This window comes from Xiphophorus hellerii, chromosome 24 (genome assembly GCF_003331165.1).
Source record: "Xiphophorus hellerii strain 12219 chromosome 24, Xiphophorus_hellerii-4.1, whole genome shotgun sequence".
NCBI lineage: Eukaryota > Metazoa > Chordata > Actinopteri > Cyprinodontiformes > Poeciliidae > Xiphophorus > Xiphophorus hellerii.
The window spans coordinates 17,524,702-17,547,405 of NC_045695.1; the positions used below are offsets into that span (position 1 = coordinate 17,524,702).

Below are 22,704 nucleotides of genomic sequence, written 5' to 3' on the forward strand. Positions count from 1 at the left end.
CTGCGTCAGTGAGGAAGAGGAGGAGGAAGAGGAGCTGATGATGTAAACTTTATTGACACAAAGATAAAACTTTAAAAGCTTAAAACTCTGAGCCAATCAGACGCTGCGACCGAGTCACTTCCTGTCTGTCATCGGAACAGGCCCACTTTCTTCTTCTTTGGTCTGGAGGACTGTCGCTCCGCAGGGCGAGTCGCTCCGACGGCCGCAGCCTGGACAACAGAAACCTGCTTTCAGAAACTTTCAAACTTTTTAAAACATTTTCTTCAGAATAAAACCAGTTTATGGATTTTATCTGAAAAGTGTGGCCTGCTGCTGCTGGCAGGTTTCACTGTTTCAGCTTCAGTCAGATGGAAGGAAAATGTCTGCTGTGTTTCTTCCTGTTCTCAGTTCAGGACGTTCCCTGACCTGCGCCGCACTGTCGGGTCCAACCTGGCCGCTGGGGTTCTGGTTCTCTGGGTCGCCTCCGCCAGGTCCAATCACTGGCAGGCAGAGAAAACAGGAAGTGATTAATTAGAGACGCTGTCCTGGATTTACTGGTTCAATGCAGATTTCACACATTTAGACTCAGTTTAATCTGATTGTTAGAATCTGAGATGATCTCCAGCAAACTGAGTTTCCGTCAACGTGGCCTGACGTCTGCTGGTGGTTCTGGTTCTGACTCACCTGTAGTCTGTGCTGGTGGTTCTGGTGGTTCTGTCCGGTCTGGGTCGCCGTGGGTCTCCTGCGGTCGTCTGCGTTTGTGCGGTGCGGCGACGGCGGCGTAGAGCCGCTGCAGGTCGGCGTTGAATCCCGGAGCGTCGGACGGATCCGACCGCAGCAGAGGAAGGTTCTGGAGAGAAACAGAGTCCGGATCAGCCAGGATCCAGAACCTTCAGGGTTTAATCGAGTCAAAAGAAAATGAATCACCATAAACTGGAGCTGCTCTGGCAGCAGGCGGAACATTTTTTAATGATGAATCTTTTTAAAACTTTTTCTTTCATTATTTTATAACTCAGATTAATTTCACGTTGAATACGTTTACATTTCTAATCCCAATATTTATGTCTTTATAAATCTGCAGTTCGGTTCTTGGGATCCACCCAAAAATCCTGCAGCATCTCTGAGGTGTGACACAGGAAGTGATGTCATCAGCCTCTCGTCACAGGTCAGGATGCGAGCAGCAGCAGGAAGTGATGCGGCTGAGCTCCTGCGTTTAGCCACCGCTATTTTCTCTGCTAAGGAGACAAACTGTCAGAATTAGCTGGGTAAATATTGACGCCCCTCCTCCCCCGGGGCAGACGGGGCAGTGGGGGGTTCGGGTGGGGTACGGGGGCAGGGGGCTCTCTCTCTGCGGTCAGACTCCAGGTTGCTCATTGATTTATTTTTGTTATTTGTTGGTTTAAATATCGTAAAAATAAATGTGGCTGCGGCGCGTCGGACAGAGGAGCCAATGTGGCAGAAAGCAGCAGAAAGCCCCCCTTATTCTGCCCTAATGCCCCCCGGGGGTCTGGCTGCACACCGGCTCACTTCACCTGAACCGGCAGCCCGGTCTGTGGCGCTGAAATCTCCATGGAGCCCTCCTGACCCGTACGGAAGCCCATTAGTGCCACTGGCAGGATATATGAGCTTCTGGCCTATTTAAAGCCCTGGATTCATGTGGAAGTCTGTCTCCTCTGGTTCTGTCTGATCTGCTGGGGTTCCAGAGTTCATTCCTGTTTCTTTACAACAGAATCAACTGAATTGAACAAACAGCAAGCAGTTTCACTTCCTGGTTCACCAACAGGGTCACCTGCAGTGACTCCGAGCCGCCAGCGGGGGCAGCGCTCCGACCGTTGGTCGGTCTCTCCAGCGTTGCCTCATTTCGTTGCCATTGATTGCTGAACCCTCCTCCGTGAGCCAGCTGACCCAAACCCAAATGACCAGGAAGGAGTCCTTGGTCAGCTGTTGCTACGGCAACGTCTGAAAGCAGAAACGATAACCTGCAGGCATTTCTGCTGCGGTACCAGACGATGCTTCTGCTGCTGGCAGGAATGGCCTTCCGTACCTGGCTGTGTTTCTGGAGAGAACACAGTGAGGAGCAGCTCACCTGGTGGCCCCGCCCCCTGCACAAGCCCCGCCCCCAGTCAGCTTGGTTTGTAGTTTTGGACCAGCCGCCTCTGGTTCCTCTATTAGCCGGTAAGCAGTTCTGGTTCTGGCTGCTGTTGGCTCAGTGGGTTAAGGTTAGTCTCCCTCCTCTTCCTCACCTCAGGTTTACTCTGCCTCGCTCTTCATCATCACTGTGACCTCAGCTTCCTGTTCTGACCAACAACCAGCAGATCAGCCAGAGAAACACGAAGAGTCCAGAACCCTCAGCAACCGACCGAGTGAGTAAACTGCACCGGTTTACTGACTGGTTACCGACTGGTTACCACCTGGTCACCGACTGGTCACCACCTGGTTACCGGCTGGTTACCGACTGGTCACCACCTGGTCACCGACTGGTTACCAACTGGTTACCACCTGGTTACCACCTGGTCACCGACTGGTTACTGACTGGTTACCGACTGGTTACCACCTGGTCACCGACTGGTCACCACCTGGTCACCGACTGGTCACCACCTGGTTACCGGCTGGTTACCGACTGGTCACCACCTGGTCACCGACTGGTTACCAACTGGTTACCACCTGGTTACCACCTGGTCACCGACTGGTTACTGACTGGTTACCACCTGGTTACCGACTGGTTACCAACTGGTTACCACCTGGTCACCGACTGGTTACTGACTGGTTACCAACTGGTTACCACCTGGTTACTGACTGGTTACCAACTGGTTACCACCTGGTTACCACCTGGTCACCGACTGGTTACTGACTGGTTACCGACTGGTTACCACCTGGTCACCGACTGGTCACCACCTGGTCACCGACTGGTCACCACCTGGTTACCGGCTGGTTACCGACTGGTCACCACCTGGTCACCGACTGGTTACCAACTGGTTACCACCTGGTTACCACCTGGTCACCGACTGGTTACTGACTGGTTACCACCTGGTTACTGACTGGTTACCAACTGGTTACCACCTGGTCACCGACTGGTTACTGACTGGTTACCAACTGGTTACCACCTGGTTACCACCTGGTCACCGACTGGTTACTGACTGGTTACCGACTGATTGATCCTGGTTGTATAGTCAGTCTGAACGGTTTGATGGAACTTCAAGAACTACCTGGACGTTTCATTCCATGCCGGGCTCCACAGCATGATGCTGCCACCGCCGTGTTTGTTGTGTCACTGTGAAGCAACGCTGTGTTTGTGCCTCTGGAGCTGGAACAGAACCTCTGTCTCAACGTTCGCTCTCGTGTTTGCAGACTTTAATCCTGGATTTCAGCACCTTGTTGCCCAGCTCCCAGCTGTCCCAGTAACCCTCCAGCCTCCCAGTCCCGACCCAGTTCCACTGACAGGTAGATTGATGAGGATTAAGCTCTGGATAAATCAAACTGGTTGCTGTCCTGGATTGTTAGCAGAGGCAGGCTAACGGCTTCATGACTCACTGCCTAAATTTATCCTTCCAGCCTTCCAGCCGATGCTTTTCACACCAGTACGTCACTCCCAGTTCAGATGAAACCAGTGTCCTTCCCAGCTCAGCCATAAATTCCTCACACAGCCGACAGTTTCCATCTGCAGTCCTTACAGGAGGAAACCGATCAGGTAGAAACCGTTTCACCTGCACGGCTGTGTTCGGTTCACTGCAGCCTGAACCCAACAGCGATGCTGCACTTTGTGACGCATTTTGGTTTTCAGAGCAGAGAAACGTCTGGAATCTACAGAGGAAACGAAACATAGCCTGACAATGTCAATTAGGTTGTTGAAAAATGAAAATATTGTCCAAACTGTTTCTTGCTTGTTATAGGGTTGTAAATGGGCACTTTATCCATAAACAACTCAAACATTTATGAGTTTAAGAAGCCCTTTTAAAAATGGTCCTAACATAATGTTGAGAAAAACAACAGATGAACTTTACCGTCTCAATCTGATGAACTGACTCATCCAGACTTTTCTGTCCTGAAGTTGGACAATAAACAGATTTATCTTCATCCTAAAAATAAACACACCTGACACCAATGCAGCCCCATATCATCTTTTCTAATTAACTTTATACATTTATTTTATCAAAATTCTTTCCAAATGTTTTTAAAACGTCACAAGACAAAATGCTTCAGCTTCATTTATTTATCTCAAACTTTCCCTACAAACGCGACATGAACATGAGAACTGAGCCGCTTGCAGGATTTAAACCTGCTGCTGCACTAACTGCATATTTCTACACTGTAAATAAGGTTGTTATGCTTCAGGCTTTATTTATTACTTTTAGGACAGTTCAGTAGAAAAATGTCCGTCTGAAGGCAGAAAGCAGCAGATCTGCACCAGGATGCCACATTTAGGAGCCGCAGTATTTCTGCCCAATTACGTGATTCATGTAAACCTCAAGTGAGGTGTTTTGGTCAGGAGCCGCCACAAATTGTCAGATGCTGTTATACTGCCGAGCAGGTTGCCATGGAAACACAAAGCCGCCGGCCCAAGAAACAGGAAGTGGGCGACGTTCCCAAGCGGTGACGGTTCAGAGCTGCAAGCGAGCGGCACGCGTCAACGCGGCCGGGCGCCGATGTCGCTGGGTCACCGGATCCCCAACTAGATCCCCCCTGGGTCACCGGATCCCCAACTAGATCCTCACTGGGTCACCGGATCCCCAACTAGATCCTCACTGGTTGAATCAGAACTTCATAAAGTCCAGAATTAGCAGCAAAAGCTGCTAATTGGATGCTATTAATTGCTATTAATAGTAATTGCTATTGGATGCTGCAGGCCAACCAGCCAAACCTCGGCTAGCAGCGCAAAACTAAAGCTAATAGGAGAAAACATGAACTGGCTAGGCTGTTAGCTGCTGTTAGCACAGCAGCTAACCAGGAGCTGATTGGCTGAAACCCCAAGAGTGGAGATCAGGAAGACCAGTGGCGGCAACGCTAACTAGAAGCTAGCTACACTAACCCTATACACATAAACATTAGTTCTAATAACACGCTACAACAACACAATATTTATCAGAAGCTAATGCTAAGCATTGCATTTATGAATATGTGTGAATTTTTGCGTGTATTTGTGAAACTCCCCTGATTAATGTTTCATTCTTCTATGACCCTCACTTGTTGATTTCTGGTGTTCAAAGAAAACATCAGAGGAAACAGAACTGCCGCCTACTTCAAAATAAAAGCATTAATGTAAACATCTAACTTTTTGGATTTTTAACAGTCGATAACCAATTTTAAACACAGGTCCAGTAAATCAGTGTTTGTCTGTATACTGTATTTTTTTAACTATAAGCCGTTACTAGTTTTACGTTGAACCGTGCTGCCGGTAGCCCGGTGCGGCTTTTATACGTTTCCAGGTTTTAAAACAAACTTTGACCGTGTGGCTTAGAGTGACGTGCGCTCTATAGTCCGGAAAACACGGTAAATACATTTAAGGAAGCTAAGTTAGCTAAAATATTAAGCTAAAAACTAGCTCTGCTATCAGCGCATTAGCAGAAGTGTTCCCAGCAGTGAAGTCGACCGTAGCTGTTAGCGTGTGCTGTTAGCGTGTGCTGTTTCCACTGTGCGTAGTGATGCATGTTCATATTTTATGAATGAAGCTAGCAGCGTTTTAATAGGCTCATAGTGTTTTAGCGCCGCTGAGCTTCCTGACCTCCATGGACGCCACTGTGATGTCAGTCCTGTTAGCATTAAAGTTTTAGCAAGATGCCATGTGCAGAGCGTAAGCTAGCATTAGCTAGCGTAAACTTCTATCCTCCAGGAAGTCAGTGATTGTTTCACTTCCTGTCTTTCAGAGTAAAGTTGTGGTCAGGAATCACGGCTCAGCACTTTGAGGCCTATTCAAAGTCTGTAACTGAGATATTTCCAGATAACCTCTCAACCAGAGCTGGACTGTTCCGGTCCGGACAAACATAGGGACGTCCCAACACACACACACACACACACACACACACACACACACACACACACACACACACTGTAGAAGCTGGTTTGATCCTGAAAGCATCAGCCCTGTGTCTCTATCCTCCAGCTTTAGCTGCAGTGTGTGTAAAGAAGTGTGTGTGTGTGTGTGTGTGTGTGTGTGTGTGTGTCAGCCAGACTATTTCCACCCGTGTAAATGTTGACCTGCGCTGGGCGGGGTGTTTGTGTGGCGGCCGGTGGGGAAACGCAGCAGAAAATAAAAGCAGCAGCTCCTGTCATCAGGCAGTCTTTGGGCCGTGCGCCTGCCCTGCGCTCCCCTCGCTGTGGGAAACGAAAGCCACAAGGGGAACAAACAGTCGCTGATGAGGCCGCGCACAAATAACCCAAAACGTCAAAAAGCTTCAGCTGAGAGGGAAAAACGGAGCGGCTGAAAGAAGCTGGAGGTTAAAAACGCTGCTGAGAATCAGACGGGATTCGGCTCAGACTGGAACAATCGCAACACAAACACACTAAACTACATGTATGCACCTCTAAATAATAATAAACCAATAACTTATTATTAAAAACACATTTACAGAATGTCTTCAAATTAAAAATAAAAAAAACTTTTTCTTTTCTACTACAACAAAATGTGTATTTCATTATTTTATCTAAGAAAACTGAACATGTTTAACAACTTTTAAATTCATTAAGGAAACATAAACAGAACAGCTTTTCTGAAAACAGATCAATTATTTATGTATTAAAATTCTTAATTATTAACAGAATTTGAAAATGCTTTTTAAAAAATATAATTTTCCTATTTTTAATTACATCCAGATAAAAACTAAAATTTGCTAGTAGATATTTTCTTTGCAAATCAAAACAAATGATATAAATAAATATATAAATAAATGACATTTATTCAAAGTTTAATAAAGTAATGAATGTGATTTATTTTAATCCTGCAAAAGCTCCAGAGCTGAAACAAGGTGGCGCTAGAGATCCTATCAATTCACTAATAAACGATCAATGAGGAGAAAAATTAGTTCATGAAGCTTTATTGGTGTTTCAGGTCAGAGGTGGTTGCCATGGAGACGGACGGCAACACAAACACAGTCAGCAAATGGCTGATACTCCAACCTGATAAATACAGCACACACACACACACACACACACACACACACACCCATACTCCAGCCAATGTCTGATCTTCCAGTTGACCCGTTTCAGTGATATTTCTCCCAGAAACTTTTACTTCGGTTTGGACAGAACCTGATCAGACCGGTCTGTCAGACCGGTTCTGACAGACCGGTCTGATCCGGTCCGGATCTGGTCCAGGATCTGGACCAGATCTGGACCGATCCGGTCCGAATACCGAATGTCTTGTAGCTAGAACGGGCTAACATAATCTTCCTGCATACAGAAAATGAAATGAAAAGTGTTACAAGAAAATTCCCAGGTTTTCTTTTGTTTTTTGGATCAATAATCGATCAAATCTCCACAGATTCTTTACAATTATTGAATCAGTTCGGAAGGAGAAAACAGAGTGGTTGTCATGACGATTTTAACAGAGCAGTGTGAAGCGTAGGATCAGCAGGGAGACGAGACATTCCACACCGGGACGCAGCAAACACACCTGGCTCCAGAGAGCCGCTCTGATTGGCTGGCAGCAGCTGAGCTTTCACTGTCAGGAGGCTAATGCAGCAGCAGCAGTCTGTGTCGCTGAGCTCTTACCTTCTGAATGAAGTCCTCTGTGTAGAGCTGTTTGTTGAAAACGTCCGTCTGCAGGCGCTCTGCCATTAAAATCACACAAACATCAAATTCATTCATCACAGCTCAGATCGTTAAAGATCCAATTCAATCCATTTCATACACAATAAGAACAAAAATAGTAACTTGCTTATTTTGATCAGCTGCTGGCTTTACAAATAATTAATATATTTATCTGGTCACTTCCTGCCTGTCTGTCTAGGTGTGTTGGTCACTTCCTGTCTGGGTCTCTGTCCTGCTACCTCTGCTGAGCGTGGCTCCGTTCTCCCGGTAGTCCTGGATCTCCTGGTCCTTCCTGGCCAGCAGCTCTCCCTGCTCCTCCAGCTGCCTGTGCAGCAGGCGGCTCATGGCCAGCAGGGGGCGCACCAGCTGAGAGCACACCTGAGAAGCACAGAGCAGTTCAGGCGCTGCAGCTGCAGCTGCCGTGTGTCCAGATGTGCTGCGGCTCACCAGAGCGACGGGAGCGGGGCTGCAGCGGAACTCCCAGTGGAACGGCAGGCCGGCCAGCTCGCTCTTCAGCTTCAAGGTCACGACCCCGTCACGCCGCCACACACACATCTGGGCCTCGCCGCCGCCTCCCCCCGACAGCCAGGGCTCAGCCGCCTCACGCAGATGGGAGAAGAAGGCCTGGACGGCGGCGCGCAGACGCCGGTTCAGCTCCTGCAGGGCAGAAGCTGGTCCATTATCATCATGTGCTGCCAGGTCACTGTACCTACACCGTAAGGTCACTGTACCTACACCGTAAGGTCACTGTACCTACACCGTAAGGTCACTGTACCTACACCGTAAGGTCACCGTAACTATGTAAGGTCACTGTACCTACACCGTAAGGTCACCGTAACTATGTAAGGTCACTGTACCTACAACGTAAGGTCACCGTAACTATGTAAGGTCACTGTACCTGCGCCCGGCGCTCGATGGCCGCTGTATCCATCCGCTCCTCCCACACGCCCTGCATGTCGGTCAGCAGGACGCAGTACTCTGCATCGCTGAACCAGCTCTTGGCCAGCAGCTGGCAGCCGTCGATGCAGACAGGAAGCCAGGGCTCCTGGAGGAGGAAGTCGTCAGCTGGGTCCGCTCTGGGATTCATCGCCGAACCTTAACAGGGATTAGACGACCAACATTAGTCATAACAAATTCATCACAAAACAAATTAAAATGAGGCCAATAATTTCCATTTTGATGAATAATATTATTTGATTGCCTATTTTGTTTACAGACTTTGTATTCTATGTCTTTCATGGTTTTGATCCTGTGTGTTTTTATAAAATTAACGTTCATTGTCTTGGAGAGAGCAAAACTTTGAAAATAAGATATCATAGTTTATATCGCATTAATTCTTGGGATAATTTATCGTCCAGCAACATTTGTTATCGAGACAGGTTGGGGTGTGTATCATTTTCAGACTCCTTTATGAATTCTAACTTATGAAACCATGGTCGTAGGTTTGGGTATGGACGGCCGTGACATGTCACGACCAATATTCAAGGGATATAAAATAGTCCCGACCAATTTTTGCCATATTAATTAAAAAAAAAACATATGTATTTTTTAACAAAAACAAAATAAATAAACGAAAATCTACATTGATTAGTTTAATATTTCAATATACTACGCAGTGGTAGCATTCATTTTAAAATTCGCTGTTCTGAACTATGACGACCCGCTATTGGCTCACAGGACGTGGATCTACGTTCTTTGATTGGCTGCACCAGGCGGCGGCCAGCTGGCCACACGCGGACCGGAAGCTTGGTCCATGGTGCTGACAGTGAACGCGTCTCCTTCTGAGTTTCACATTTATTATGAGTCTCCATGTCGCCACCAAAAAAGAAAAGGACGACAGACATTAGAAGTTATTTCACTACCTCAGCTGTAAGTACAGTGAGGGGACCCATAAGTTAGATATCTATCACGCAACGCATTTGTTGTAAAGTCCGGTGTTTAGTAAGGTCAGCACTGAATGTGAGGTAGAATAGGTCTGTTAATTATGTAATATTTTTTCACATAGGATGCTCAGACAGCAGAGCAGAACGATGGAGAGGTGGCTGGAGCTTCAGGGCTCCAGGTGTTGGATCTTTTTCCTGAAGGGCAAGAAGTCATTTTTTGTTCTTATCTGCAATTGTGTTTGTTGTACAATCAGTAGATCCAGAGGATATTTCTTTTGATCTTACTTGTAATGTTTGCTGAATTTTGAACAGGAAAAAGTAAAATGTTCTTGAACTGATCTGCTGAGTATGACTGTATCTGTATCCAAGTTATGGTTATGGTTGGGGGGAGGGGGACCATTTTTGACCCCCCACTGGTCAAAAATGGTCGGGGGGGGGGGGGGGCTGGTCAGTAAGTTGTAAGGTCCCACCAAAACTTAGACCAAACCTACGCCCTTGTATGAAACCCTTAAATGCAGTCGGCCAGGCCACCCTACAAATAGCGCCAGTTTTCGGGAACAGAAGTGAAAAGTTTCCCGTTACAATCGAGACTGACTCATTTAGAGCGGAAAAATAAACACGCCAGTTCTGTGAGTTTATGACGCCTTGATGCACAAGGAGAGACACCTGGAGGACTCGAGGAAAAATCACCCACCATGCTTCGTTTAAAAATCCATGACTTTTCCACTTTAAGCGTTTTATCTGCTCAGCCAAAACACCAGCAGCTTTTATATCAAATTGAATTAAATGAATTAATACTTATCTCTAATTCGGCATCACTTTCCAAACGCATATTTAGAAGAACATGAGCTTTTTTAACTTTAAATCCTCCAAATGAACCTACCTTTGATGAATGTAGAGCGGAGCTTTTCCTTGTTTTTAAATGTTATTACACATATCTAAGACTTATTGTGCTAAAACAAGTAATAACACATTAATATACATTAATAAACGCGTAAAAACCAGAGTATTCCTTTAATAAATGACTGAAGTTTCTAAAAGAACCGCAACCGGTTGTTGTTAACAAATTTCCTACACCGATAAGAAACATGGATTCGGACTGCAAAGGTTCCGGTTTATAACGCCATGGCTTTATCGCCACCAGCTGGTGTAAATGATGCATTGCTCCAAATAATTTAAACGAATAATTTAATTAAAATATGTTGTAGGCATAAAGGTATGTTTTTCTATAACAGTGGGGCCAACAACAACAACAACGGGCTCTTTTCCTTCAGAGACAAAATCATTAATAACAGACTGGCACGGAAGACAGACGAGAATAAGAAGCTGATTATCTGGAATAGAGCTTTGGAACTGACGTCACTGCGCCAGACGTAAACGTCACACGCAGTGACGTCAGTTCCCAAGCTCTCTAAACGTGGCTCCATAAAGCCCTGGCAGCTGCCAGGTCATGTGATTTATTCCAGGGAAACAGAAACTCGGCGCGGTTCTCTGGGTGGTTCTGGACTCATTTGGACCTTCAGGGCTGACATGGTGTTATGTTCTGTTATTGCATGAAAAGGACAGAAGGGGAGAGTAAAGAGAGAACTGAAGCTAAACTGCGTCTGCTGCTTATTCCCAACACCACAACACATGGAGGGAGAGAAGAAGAGCCCAGGCTGCAGGTAGTTCTGTTGTTGCTGCAGCTTTCTGGAACATCTTTCATTTTCTCGCAGGTTTTCTGACTTTTACTCTTTTTTAGGCTGCAGCTGAAAAGTTCTGCTAAGCTGTGAAAGCTGCAGAGTTCATGTGAGTTTAGAGAAAGTCAGATAGTTCAGTCGGGTCTGATGACAGAGACGGTAACTCAGACCAGGAAGTAACATTTTTCATCATCTCTGGGATCGAAATGGTCCTGCTAGGCTGGTCACTATGGCAACGGGCCAAGGCTTCCTGGACTCCGAAAGCTGAGGGAGTGATGTTTATCCAGGATAAATGATAATGATCAGCTGAGGAAGAGATCCACAGATCGAGTCTTCAAGCTTTCTTCAAATATTCTAGATCTGAATCGATCAACTAATCAGATGAAATGCTCTCCAGTCCGTCACGTTTTATTCTCTCCAGTAGAAGAAAATGACTCTTTCAATACAAAGATACTTTATTAATGCCAAAGACAAACTAAAGGTTGCGTAAGCTGTGGCGTGTGCATGTCAGCACTAGCATGGTGTGCTAACCCTCTGTGCAGAGAGGAGCAGCTGTCGCTGATCAGCTGGAACATCGACGGTCTGGATGGAGACGAGCAGCCAGAGAGAGCCAGGAGCCTCTGCTCCTACCTCACAGAGTGAGACCAGGCTCATTTTCAGGGTCAAGGGTCACTGCACATGTTCCTAACAGGCCTTTCTCTCCTCAGATACTCGGCTGACGTGGTGCTTCTGCAGGAAATGGTGCAGCCCTACATGCGCTTCATGCACCGACGTCTGGGAGACGAATACGCCTTCATAGAAGGTGACTGGCTGGTTCTCGGGGTGGTGTGTGTCACGGTGTGTGTGACGGTGTGTGTCTCACGGCGCCGTCTCCTCCCAGGTGGACAGGACGGTTACTTCACCATGATGCTGCTGAAGAAGTCCCGCCTCAGGCTGCTGGATCACCACATTGTAAACTTCCCAAAGTCTCGCATGATGAGAAACCTGCTGGTTGCTCAGGTTCCTGCACATCCACAAACAGCCAAGTCCTCATGGCCAGGCTTTTATTGTGAAAATCTGCTCTGTTGGGCCAGGTGGAGTTCGGAGGCCAGAAGCTGAGTCTGATGACGTCCCACTTCGAGAGCTGCAAGGCCAACTCTGCAGAGAGGATGAGGCAGCTGAGGCAGCTGATGAAGATGATGAGCCGGGCTCCGGATGACCAGACGGTTCTGTTTGGAGGGGACACCAACCTGAGGGACCACGAGGTCCGATTCCTCACCTCTCCTTCTAGGGGGCGCCAGCGCGACCCGTTCTGGTTTTCTCTTAAAAAGGTCAAAAGTCGACAGGAAATTTAGAAATATTCCTGGGTAGTTATATGATCGTTGTTGACGACACTGAAACACAACTAGTCTGAAAAACGACTAACAATTCAGATTTATGTACATTTTAGGATTTCAGTTAAAACCCAGTCGAGGAACCAGGGAACTTTAAAACAACCATTAAAACATTTTGTGATTTATGTTGATGTTTTTCAGGGTTTTTAAGACTAGTTGTGTTTCAGTGTTGTCAACAATGAACACATGACTATTAGTCTAATAATAGTTAATAACAGAGCAGCCTGGAGGGGTCAGAGCAGCCTGGAGGGGTCAGAGCAGCCTGGAGGGGTCAGAGCAGCCTGGAGGGGTCAGAGCAGCCTGGAGGGGCCAGAGCAGCCTGGAGGGGTCAGAGCAGCCTGGAGGGGCCAGAGCAGCCTGGAGGGGTCAGAGCAGCCTGGAGGGGCCAGAGCAGCCTGGAGGGGCCAGGGTTAGGGTTATAATTCCCAGGATGAAGCCCAGGCTTGGTTTCCAGGTGTTCTCAGCCTCCTCCCCTGCGTTCCCTGCAGGTAGCCGCCGTGGGGCTTCCCGGGAACATCGTGGACCTGTGGGAGGAGCTGGGAGAACCGGAGAAGTGCCGTTACACCTGGGACACCCGGGCAAACACCAACAAAGAAATACCGTTCAAGTGCCGGTTCCGGTTCGACCGGGTGTACCTCCGGCGGGCGGGTGTGGACGGCGTCCCCCTGCTGGAGCCCCGCAGCATGGCGCTGATCGGCCTGGAGAAGCTCCGGTGTGGCATGTTCACCAGCGACCACTGGGGGATCTACGCCACCTTCTCTGTGACGCACACATAAAACGCTTTCATTTGTTCATTTTCATTTTTAAAACAGATCATTTTACAGAAGCTCAGAGTTTCTGTGACATCAGAATGAAACGCTGAATGAAACCAGAAAAGGTTTGATAACTGGAGCCTCCTTTCCCTGGTCATCGGTTCTGGTCATCCAGAGTTTTGTCATTTAAGTTGAGTGGAAGAAAGAATTGTGGTAAAAGCAGTAGGTAATGTCATGGCCAGAACATAAATCCATGTATTAACAAGACATTTTTGTTAGTTCAATAAGCAACACATAAACAAATGCTGTAAACCAACATTTTCAGAATTGACCAATATAAATACTTGAATTCTGTGTGTAATGGATCTATATTATCGACACGTTTTGTGTTTTAACCAAATTGCTAAAAAAAAACAGTCTATTAAATGATGTTCTTATTACCGAGCTGTACCAGGAGAACAACGTGGACAGAAACGTGGAGCTTTTAAAATGTGCACTGCTCCTTTAAGAGATCAAAGCCAGCGCTTCGTATCCTAGGAGATGGTTTGTCTACTTCCTGGTTACTAGCCAGCAGAGGCAGAAGACGAAACACCGGGTAAATAAATACAACAGGGTTTTATTAGCGAGGCAAACGTTAGCCCAGCTTTTAAAATTGATTTTATAGAATATATAAGAATAACGATGATAACCTCAAACTGCACATCAATAACAAACACTACAAAACAACACATCACAACTCCTGCTGTAAACAAATCCAATTGGATAGAGAGGCTAGAACAAAGTACTAACATTAGTGAAACAAACCCATAACAATAATTATCAAATAAATGTCATTAATAAGAGGGGGCCACTAACTGAAACTCCTCCATTCAGTCAAACAATTTAATTACATTTAAATTCTGCATCTGTAACACAGAACGGTGTGTATGAATGTGTAAGTGAATTTTGCCCATAATAATAATAATAATAATAATAATAATAATAATAATAATAATAATAGTGTGTATGTGTTTGCAATGAGATGTTTGTATCCATGTGTTTGGAGCCACCTAGTGGTGTGATGAGTTACTGCATGCAACGGGTCCTTCAGGCGCTCTCTCGGCTTCCCCACCAGGTGGAGCTCTTCGCTATATTTTTTACTTAGGGTCATATTTTCCTAATTCAACATTAACGAAATACTGTAAGATCATTTAGCAATTACAAATATGATTTATAAAGTTTTCTTGTGGTTGGGCTGGACAGAAATGACCCTCTGAGTGGGAGCTGCTCCAGTTGGTGTTAGTGGCTGAGCGCTAGGTCACGATGCTAACTGTGTTTTGATTTTCAGCTGTTGGGCCACCAGTCAGTCACATTGTGAGAGTTTATTTTATATGGCACTAGGTGACAACAACCAACCAAGGCTACACTGGCGCTGTGACAAGCGAGAAGGCTTACACATCTTTCTCAGACATCTTTTAAGAAAGGAAAGTTCATTTTTGAGAGCAAAGATTGAGAGGGAGCATTTTGCATAGCGACATTTACGGATATAATATTTTGTTGCAATAATTAGAATATTGACTAAAGATTCCACATTTTTTCTTTGAGAAATAATCGAAACTGAACTAAAGTTTCTTTACAAAACTGAATGTTTTGTAAAGAAATAAAATCCAGGAACGTCAGCATAGCATGCTGTTAGCTGCTAACATCCTGGAAATTAACCCACATTAGCTACACAGGATAACAAAGGAAAAGATTCAAGTTTATTTCTCTGCCAATAATTATGTCTGCACCACGTTTTATAGGGGCCTGCCCATAGCAATGCATGGCAGGCCCCTATTGTTCTACTATAACCTGCCCCTATTGTTCTACTATAACCTTCCCCTATTGTTCTACTATAACCTGCCCCTATTGTTCTACTATAACCTTCCCCTATTGTTCTACTATAACCTTCCCCTATTGTTCTACTATAACCTGCCCCTATTGTTCTACTATAACCTGCCCCTATTGTTCTACTATAACCTGCCCCTATTGTTCTACTGTAACCTGCCCCTATTGTTCTACTGTAACCTTCCCCTATTGTTCTACTATAACCTGCCCCTATTGTTCTACTGTAACCTGCCCCTATTGTTCTACTGTAACCTTCCCCTATTGTTCTACTATAACTTGCCCCCATTGTTCTACTATAACCTGCCCCCATTGTTCTACTATAACCTGCCCCTATTGTTCTACTATAACCTGCCCCTATTGTTCTACTATAACCTGCCCCTATTGTTCTACTATAACCTGCCCCTATTGTTCTACTGTAACCTGCCCCTATTGTTCTACTATAACCTGCCCCTATTGTTCTACTATAACCTGCCCCTATTGTTCTACTATAACCTTCCCCTATTGTTCTACTGTAACCTGCCCCTATTGTTCTACTATAACCTGCCCCTATTGTTCTACTATAACCTGCCCCTATTGTTCTACTGTAACCTTCCCCTATTGTTCTACTATAACCTGCCCCTATTGTTCTACTGTAACCTGCCCCTATTGTTCTACTGTAACCTGCCCCTATTGTTCTACTGTAACCTTCCCCTATTGTTCTACTGTAACCTGCCCCTATTGTTCTACTATAACCTGCCCCTATTGTTCTACTATAACCTGCCCCTATTGTTCTACTGTAACCTTCCCCTATTGTTCTACTATAACCTGCCCCTATTGTTCTACTGTAACCTGCCCCTATTGTTCTCCACCCAATAGAATGTCTCTTTATTTATTTTTCTTCCGTTCCCGTTAATGCGGCTCGTAGCCCTGCGAGCCCACCCACAAAAGTGGTATCAAAACGTGCGGCTCGATGCTGGGAGGGGAACTATTACTTGTAGTGGTATTCGGAGTTACGATGGCGACGTAAAAAGCGAAAAACCAGCAAAATTTCCAACTGCCGAAACGCAGAGCCTAACTGACACCAACTGCCTCTCCGTTAGAGTGAAATGAAGTGGATTTTTGACCCCAAAACCATTTTGAAATCGCCGTCACGCCCACAAATATCACACTATCGGTATCAAACTCGGTCATGACATCGATACGCATGCCTGCTCCGGTAAAATGTTTTCGAAATTTCTCTAGGGCTTACGGTTTTCTGTCAAGGTGCTTCAGAGCGAAATCATGTGCCAGGATAACTGACGCTCTCCCAGATTCACTTCCATGTATTTCAGAAAAATTTCAGACCTCCGCACACCTTCTTGGTCTCATCACTGTTAATACTGTGAGTGAGGTAGAGATATGAATCGCGGTACTATGGGAGAAGACAAATAGCTCTCTCATATGCTTCAAACGGTTTTCCAATACGTCTCTCGGTTCCCAAACGGGAAGGAGTTGTTCAGGCTGCTTTTTCCATATAAACTGACTGGGTGTCTCACAAAGATAGAATTTTTTCTCCACCTTTCTGTCACACACACACGACAGTTAGCAGAGGATCCATTGCCATAGCAACGGAACACAGGAGGCGATTGGCTGCTGGTTAGGACTACAAAAACGCATCACTGTAGTTCTAACTGGAACACTTAGTTAATACGGAGGGCTGATCTGGATGAAAGAACTACAGACATAGCACAATGTTTTATTCATTATATAACTGATTTAACCAGTGTTGGGTAGTAACGGATTACATGTAACAACGTTACGTAATTTAATTACAAAAAAAGACTAACTGTAATTCGTTACAGTTACAATGAGAAAATATGTAATTCAGTTACAGTTACTTCCGAAAATATTAAGAATTACAAATTTAGTTACATTTAAAAAAAAATATGAACAAAAACCTTTGCGAAATATGTAATGATATTTTTATTTATATCGCCGTTTCCCGCTACGGCTCCTTGTCTCTATCATATCTGCCAGCCGCAATGCCACTGATGGTCCATCCTGTGCTGGCGGAGCCTCCTGGAGGAACAGCAAGCAGCGGACGGTTCCATTTCAGCTCAAGCAGCGCATCAAAAATGACAGCCTTCCAGCACTGGAAATATAAGGAGCATTTCATTTACACATGTGAAAATGGCTCAAATTTAACCGTGCAGTGCAAGAAGAGTTTGCCGGCTATCAAGAACTTGTCCACGTCGAAGCAATCTATGTCAAACCTGAGGAAACATTTAGAGGTAAGTGCAACTCACTGATAGACGAAGCGTATTGTTTTACGAATATTTGACTGTTTGGTGTTGATGCATGACAAACGTTGGAATCTATTCTTTCCCATGAGACATTGTATGCAATGTGCCAGTGTTATGGTTTTCATGATGAACATAAAGTAAACTAGAAAATTCCTGAAGAAATGTAACTGGGGCCTGCCAAAGTGTGCCCGTCGGTTTGGACCCAGCGTTCTGATGCTAAAAATTAGCATCAATGCTAAGCTTAGCTAAATAGTAGTCATTAGCTTGTGGAATTTTATAACTTGCTTCGCAAGTCAGTCACTACTCTCCTTATGCATTGCTATGGGCAGGCCCCAATTAATGCTACTTTGAACATATAATTATTAATTATAGTATATTTTTCTTCTATCTTTTTCTCTCTCTCTCTTTTCAGAGGAAGCATCCAGGCGTTCTTCTGAAAGGCACGTTTAGTCCATCTGATACTCGGGAAGTATCCACAGTGTCCACAGTTGTTTTGCTTGTGTGATTTTGGAAAACTATTGTTTTTCCCGTTTTGATTTTGAATGATATGTTGCAAACACTTCTATTTTTGTCAACATTCCATTGACTGTTAAATGTTCAATGACTAACTTGACTACCCTTCGTCCATCTTAATTCTTGATGCACTGTATTGTGCCGTGTTTAATTTTACAAGCAAGGGTGTGCAAAGAAAAAATCAAGAAAAATAAAATGTGATGTAAAAGTCTTACTTTGCTTATTTATTACTAAACTAGAGCACTTCATTGTCATTGCACATGTATGAAGTAATGAAATGCAGTTTGGCATCTAATCAAGTGCAACGTGTGCAGATTGTACAGCTGCAGTATTTAGAGATAAAATGCAGTTATTCACAGCTAGGGTAAGGAAAGATGGTTGATCGATATGTGCAGCAGAATAAATAAATTACCCCTAGGGAAATGCATGTATGTGCAGAGCCACTGTAGATAGGGCTATACAGGTGTGAATTGAAGAGGAACACTGTACAAATGTTGGGATGGTACAGTAAGGTATGGATAGAGGGGAAGGAAAGACTGGTCTTTGGGAAGAGTTCAATAAGGTGACCGCTGTAGGAAAGAAGTGGTTTCTGAACCTGCTTGTGTTAGTCTGCAACCTGCGTAAATGGTAGAGCCTGGGGGAGGAGCAGGAAAGAGTATGGCCCGATGAGAGGAGTCTGAGAAAATCTTACATGCCTGGTGCTGGCATCTCTTCTTGTGGACCTCCTGTGATTGCCTGTCAGCAATTCCCTCTCAGCTTAGTGCTCTTTTAAGGTTCCCACTCAGTTCTCAAAAATTAAATGTTGAACATGGGTCAATACTCATTAAAACCTCAAAGTAATCAAAAGTAATTAGTTACATTACTTTTTAAAAGTAATCGAAAAAGTTACACTACAATTACATTTTAAACAAGGTAACTTGTAACTGTAACGGATTACATTTTGAAAGTAACTTACCCAACAGTGGATTTAACCACCATTGTTACACATGGGATTAGTGTGGCAATTTAAAATGAAGCTTACTCAAAATTTCAAAATAAAAGCCTTGACCATTTTTACATCGGGTAGTTGCTCTTTTGGGCATTATATAACAGCGATTGGGATTGAACAAAATTGCTGTTACACATGGGATTAGTTTGCCATTTACAATGAAGCTTACTGAAAACCTGAAAATAAAAGCCTCAATAATCCTCTGAGGTTAGTGCACTAATATTATTCTGCATTATCTTTTTCTCTCAGGTTAGGGCAATGGCTTGCAACAGCAAGGCAGTTCATTAGCATTAGCCTTTTAGCTTAAATAAGCTATTAGCTATTTTTCTTACTTATTAGCCATGTCTAGTATACTGAATGGAGAAAGTCAATTACAGACAACATGCTAGTGATACCCCACATGCTACTGACAGCATTTAGGCTTACATTAGCATTTTGGCTAATTTTAGCTTATACACTCATTTTAACATACTGAATGGTGTAAGTCCATGTTAGTCGAGATGCTTGTGACTCTAGAAAAGCTATTGGCTACTATTTAGCTAAGCTTAGCATTGATGCTAATTTTTAGCATCAGAACGCTGGGTCCAAACCAACAAGCACACTTTGGCAGGTCCCGGATAAATTTCTTCAGGAATTTTCTAGTTCTTATTTACATTTACAGCTCAGAACATTTTCTTCTCTAAATCAAGTTTTTGCTCATTCAAAACGACTTTAAAGTCCTTCCTTCCTTCCTTCCTTCCTTACTTACTTACTTACTTACTTACTTACTTACTTACTTACTTACTTACTTATTCCATTTTTACTGCTGATAGAAAAATGATTTCTATTTGAAAAGTTGTTGTTGTTCCTCTGAGTCACCAGCAGGTGGCAGCAGCGCCTCCTCTCAGCTGTCCGGAAGTCTGGACCAGACTCGGCTGTTTCTCCCAGTAAACGGGTTCGTCTCCCAGTTTTCTTCCAGTTAACGGAGTCGAAAGGCGGCTTGAAGCGGGGACAGCTCGCCGGGATGGAAGAGTATCAGAACGGCAGCGAGGTTGGTGTCGGAGCCGGTAGTTTACTTTGGTTTGCGGGTGTTAGAAGGGAGGAGTTAGCTGGAAGCTAACCGGCTAACATAGCCGCTCCCAGCAGCGCCAGTAAGGTTTTACTGGAAGTATCAGATTTTTTCCAGCTGTTGTCTGACTGCTCGGCCTGTTAATTTACTGCTGATGATCTGGGATGTTTTTCAGGGTTCATTCAACTCAGAGGAGGCGGAGAACGTCGTCAAAGAGGTAAAAACACTTTATTTCCGTTAATCTGCTTAGAAACGGCCTCGGAAGCTTATTTAACTATTTTATTTATGATTTATTTATTTATGATGACTGAGAATGGATTGAGTTCACATCTAAAAATAGACACAATAAAGAGTAAAAACAGTTTAAAGCTGCTTTCTGTTTGTGTAATGCAGGCAGCATTTGAACTTTTTCTGATTTATTTTATTTACTTTAGTTAATAAACTGACAAACTGCTCAAACGAGGCTTTAAAATGAACATGACCTCCAGTATTTTGGCTTTTTAATTTTTTTAAATTAATTTTTTGCTGCGTTCATGCTCAAAAGCTGATTTAAGGTTAAAATGATCCATCTCTGTTGCACAAAGTTCTTTTAAAGTTGAAGAAAATGAGAGATTAGTACTTTTTTTTTTAAAGGCGTTTCTTTCTGCTTTTATGTTTTAGATGCCAAATTTTACAAGAAATATTTTCTATTTCTAACATTTTCCAGTTTATAGGAAACTACCAGCTTATTTTAAACTTTGAACAGTCTAACTCGGCTCAGAAGTTACTGAATTTGATTTAAATCTCTCCTGAATTTCAGAGTTGAGATTGAAAACCTGAGTGACTAATTTATGATGAATTTATTGTTCCTGGTTTTCATAAAATGGCTCCTCTTTAAATTGTCCATTGCTAAATTTCACATGAAAACTAAAAGTTTCTGCCACTTCATTTGTTCATGTGTTGAACACCCTGAGCTGCTCTTCCTGTTGGCTTGTTGCAGCACAAATCAGCAGCTCAGATCAGTAATAAATGGTGTATTTTTAGCGTTTCCCTGGCAACGCGCCGCCCCGCTGACTAACTCATGACTGACGGCGGTGTGTTTGCGTCAGGGCATCGAGAGCGTGCTGGGGGGAGACGACTACAGCCAGACTCATGTGAACAAATGGACGGCCGCCATCGTGGAGCGCTGCCTCACGCAGCTGGTCAAGATCAACAAGCCCTACAAATACATCGGTACGCAGCGGACCAGTCAAAGCCCGCAACACCCAGCCTCTGTTCTCGCTGCTAAACTGGCCGTCGCTACTTTCACAGATTGCTACAAATTCAGCTAGAAAACTATGGTTGGGAAACGCAGCATACCTTCAGTCACTGATCAACACTCAACAATAAGCACATTTAATAAATTCATCACTTTGACACCATCAGGCTTCATTCCACTGATTGGACTAATTGACAGAAACCTTGCAGCTCAGTTTGCTAACTTCAGTCTGAACCTTCATCAGTCAGAAAGCCGGACTGAACCGGTTCTGTTCTTCTCTGTTTCATGAAGGTTCTGAAGGTGAAATAAATGATCATAAACTGTTTGTGCACAGTGACGTGTTCAGTGATGCAGAAGACCGGCGCCGGCCTCCACACAGCCAACTCCTGCTACTGGGACACCAGTATGGACGGTGAGCTGGTCCCTCAGGAAAAACTCCGTCTGAGGTCAAAGGTCATCCCATAATACTCTGACTGTTGTCCCGCAGGCAGCTGCACCGTGCGGTGGGAGAACCGCACCATGTACTGCGTGGTGAGCGTGTTCGCCGTCTGCATCGCCTAGGAGCGGCGGGGCTGCAGCGCTGCGGGCCGCCGGCAGGGGGCGGCAGCGAGCTTCAGGGTTTAAACTGCTGCAGCGCTGCGGGCCGCCTGCAGGGGGCGGCAGCGAGCTTCAGGGTTTAAACTGCTGCAACGCTGCGGGCCGCCTGCAGGGGGCGGCAGCGAGCTTCAGGGTTTAAACTGCTGCAACGCTGCGGGCCGCCGGCAGGGGGCGGCAGAGAGCGGTTTTGTATCAGAGTTGCTGCACAATAAACAGTTTCTGGACCAAACTTGATGTTTTATGTCTAATCTTCTTTTATTCGTTTCAGTCTGACGGTTGGTGTCTAAACGTTTCCATAGCAACACCTCATCCTACATTAGTGTTGGTGTTTCTCTGATTTGTTGATTAATTAAGCTGAATGAATTAGTTTAGGTCTTGATGAAGCAGGATTCACTCTGAGCTCAGTGGGTTATTAAAAACTAATCAGCTTCATTTTCCTCTGGTACTGAACCAACGTTCATTTGCATCTAGACCTTTTCAGGCATGATGCTGCCACCACCATGCTTCACTCTTCATGGTGGAGGGTCTATTTGAAAATGGTGGCTGAATTTACTATAATAAAAGAATATTTATTATATTGTAAATATTTATGATATTTCTTATTCACTATATTTACCATTTAGTAAATATATTGTAATTACATAATAAATGCTGGCAGGTTTGGACTAGTCCATTAGAGGAACTTCCTGAAGTTTCAAAAATAAAACACATTAAATCATTTTAATGTTTGCAGAAATTAATCTTTGAAGTTTTAACAAACCAGGAAATGAAGTCAACATCTGAGA

At 44.5% G+C, this 22,704-nt stretch overlaps 3 protein-coding genes and 1 long non-coding RNA gene across 8 annotated transcripts; 3 read left to right on the top strand and 1 right to left on the bottom strand.

Annotated features, from left to right (window-relative positions):
* Positions 1 to 35: 35 nt before the first annotated feature.
* Positions 36 to 10,875, bottom strand: nhej1 (nonhomologous end-joining factor 1). 2 transcript variants are annotated; one of them, XM_032556834.1, is made up of 8 exons: positions 10,489 to 10,875; positions 8,621 to 8,817; positions 8,170 to 8,379; positions 7,962 to 8,100; positions 7,684 to 7,742; positions 664 to 829; positions 406 to 479; positions 36 to 209 (listed from the first exon to the last, which is right to left on the bottom strand). In XM_032556834.1, exons 2-8 carry the CDS (start codon positions 8,807 to 8,809, stop codon positions 129 to 131), a joined length of 918 nt encoding a protein of 305 aa, XP_032412725.1. In that variant the 5' UTR covers positions 8,810 to 8,817; positions 10,489 to 10,875; the 3' UTR covers positions 36 to 128. The 2 variants fall into 2 exon arrangements, with proteins under 2 accessions (XP_032412725.1, XP_032412726.1); XM_032556835.1 differs by lacking the exon at positions 10,489 to 10,875 and having other exon boundaries at positions 8,621 to 9,213.
* On the top strand, positions 2,079 to 4,081 carry LOC116716073 (uncharacterized). Its single transcript, XR_004338379.1, has 2 exons — positions 2,079 to 3,420; positions 3,532 to 4,081. It is a non-coding gene; the product is annotated as an uncharacterized LOC116716073 (long non-coding RNA).
* A 169-nt stretch (positions 10,876 to 11,044) lies between the features above and the next one.
* On the top strand, positions 11,045 to 18,260 carry LOC116716071 (tyrosyl-DNA phosphodiesterase 2-like). Of its 3 annotated transcripts, XM_032556836.1 has the most exons (8): positions 11,047 to 11,269; positions 11,827 to 11,922; positions 11,992 to 12,086; positions 12,165 to 12,283; positions 12,358 to 12,528; positions 13,146 to 14,004; positions 17,271 to 17,524; positions 17,949 to 18,260. In XM_032556836.1, the coding sequence occupies exons 1-6, from the start codon at positions 11,238 to 11,240 to the stop codon at positions 13,431 to 13,433; spliced, it is 801 nt and encodes a 266-aa protein (XP_032412727.1). In that variant the 5' UTR covers positions 11,047 to 11,237; the 3' UTR covers positions 13,434 to 14,004; positions 17,271 to 17,524; positions 17,949 to 18,260. The 3 variants fall into 3 exon arrangements, with proteins under 3 accessions (XP_032412728.1, XP_032412727.1, XP_032412729.1); XM_032556838.1 differs by lacking the exons at positions 17,271 to 17,524; positions 17,949 to 18,260 and adding an exon at positions 11,347 to 11,393 and having other exon boundaries at positions 13,146 to 13,766; XM_032556837.1 differs by lacking the exons at positions 17,271 to 17,524; positions 17,949 to 18,260 and having other exon boundaries at positions 11,045 to 11,269; positions 12,165 to 12,235; positions 13,146 to 13,766.
* Positions 18,261 to 19,826: 1,566 nt separating this feature from the next.
* LOC116716072 (dynein light chain Tctex-type 1-like) lies at positions 19,827 to 22,153 on the top strand. Of its 2 annotated transcripts, XM_032556841.1 has the most exons (6): positions 19,827 to 20,067; positions 20,261 to 20,302; positions 21,174 to 21,297; positions 21,657 to 21,734; positions 21,810 to 21,919; positions 22,088 to 22,153. In XM_032556841.1, exons 1-5 carry the CDS (start codon positions 20,041 to 20,043, stop codon positions 21,881 to 21,883), a joined length of 345 nt encoding a protein of 114 aa, XP_032412732.1. In that variant the 5' UTR covers positions 19,827 to 20,040; the 3' UTR covers positions 21,884 to 21,919; positions 22,088 to 22,153. The 2 variants fall into 2 exon arrangements, with proteins under 2 accessions (XP_032412732.1, XP_032412731.1); XM_032556840.1 differs by having other exon boundaries at positions 19,830 to 20,067; positions 21,810 to 22,153.
* The last annotated feature ends 551 nt before the right edge of the window (positions 22,154 to 22,704 follow it).

Bases quoted from the DNA above. Each gene is read 5' to 3' on its own strand.
- nhej1 (XM_032556834.1), bottom strand. From the start codon at position 8,809: ATGAATCCCAGAGCGGACCCAGCTGACGACTTCCTCCTCCAGGAGCCC. The intron at 7,743-7,961 runs GTAGCAGGACAG...TTTTAATGGCAG, and splicing joins CGGAGCCACGCTCAGCAGAG to AGCGCCTGCAGACGGACGTT. The intron at 210-405 runs GTCAGGGAACGT...TCTGTTGTCCAG, and splicing joins GACCCGACAGTGCGGCGCAG to GCTGCGGCCGTCGGAGCGAC.
- LOC116716071 (XM_032556836.1), top strand. From the start codon at position 11,238: ATGGAGGGAGAGAAGAAGAGCCCAGGCTGCAG. The intron at 11,923-11,991 runs GTGAGACCAGGC...TTCTCTCCTCAG, and splicing joins CTCTGCTCCTACCTCACAGA to ATACTCGGCTGACGTGGTGC. The intron at 12,284-12,357 runs GTTCCTGCACAT...CTGTTGGGCCAG, and splicing joins GAAACCTGCTGGTTGCTCAG to GTGGAGTTCGGAGGCCAGAA.
- LOC116716072 (XM_032556841.1), top strand. From the start codon at position 20,041: ATGGAAGAGTATCAGAACGGCAGCGAG. The intron at 20,303-21,173 runs GTAAAAACACTT...TGTTTGCGTCAG, and splicing joins CGGAGAACGTCGTCAAAGAG to GGCATCGAGAGCGTGCTGGG. The intron at 21,735-21,809 runs GTGAGCTGGTCC...GTTGTCCCGCAG, and splicing joins CTGGGACACCAGTATGGACG to GCAGCTGCACCGTGCGGTGG.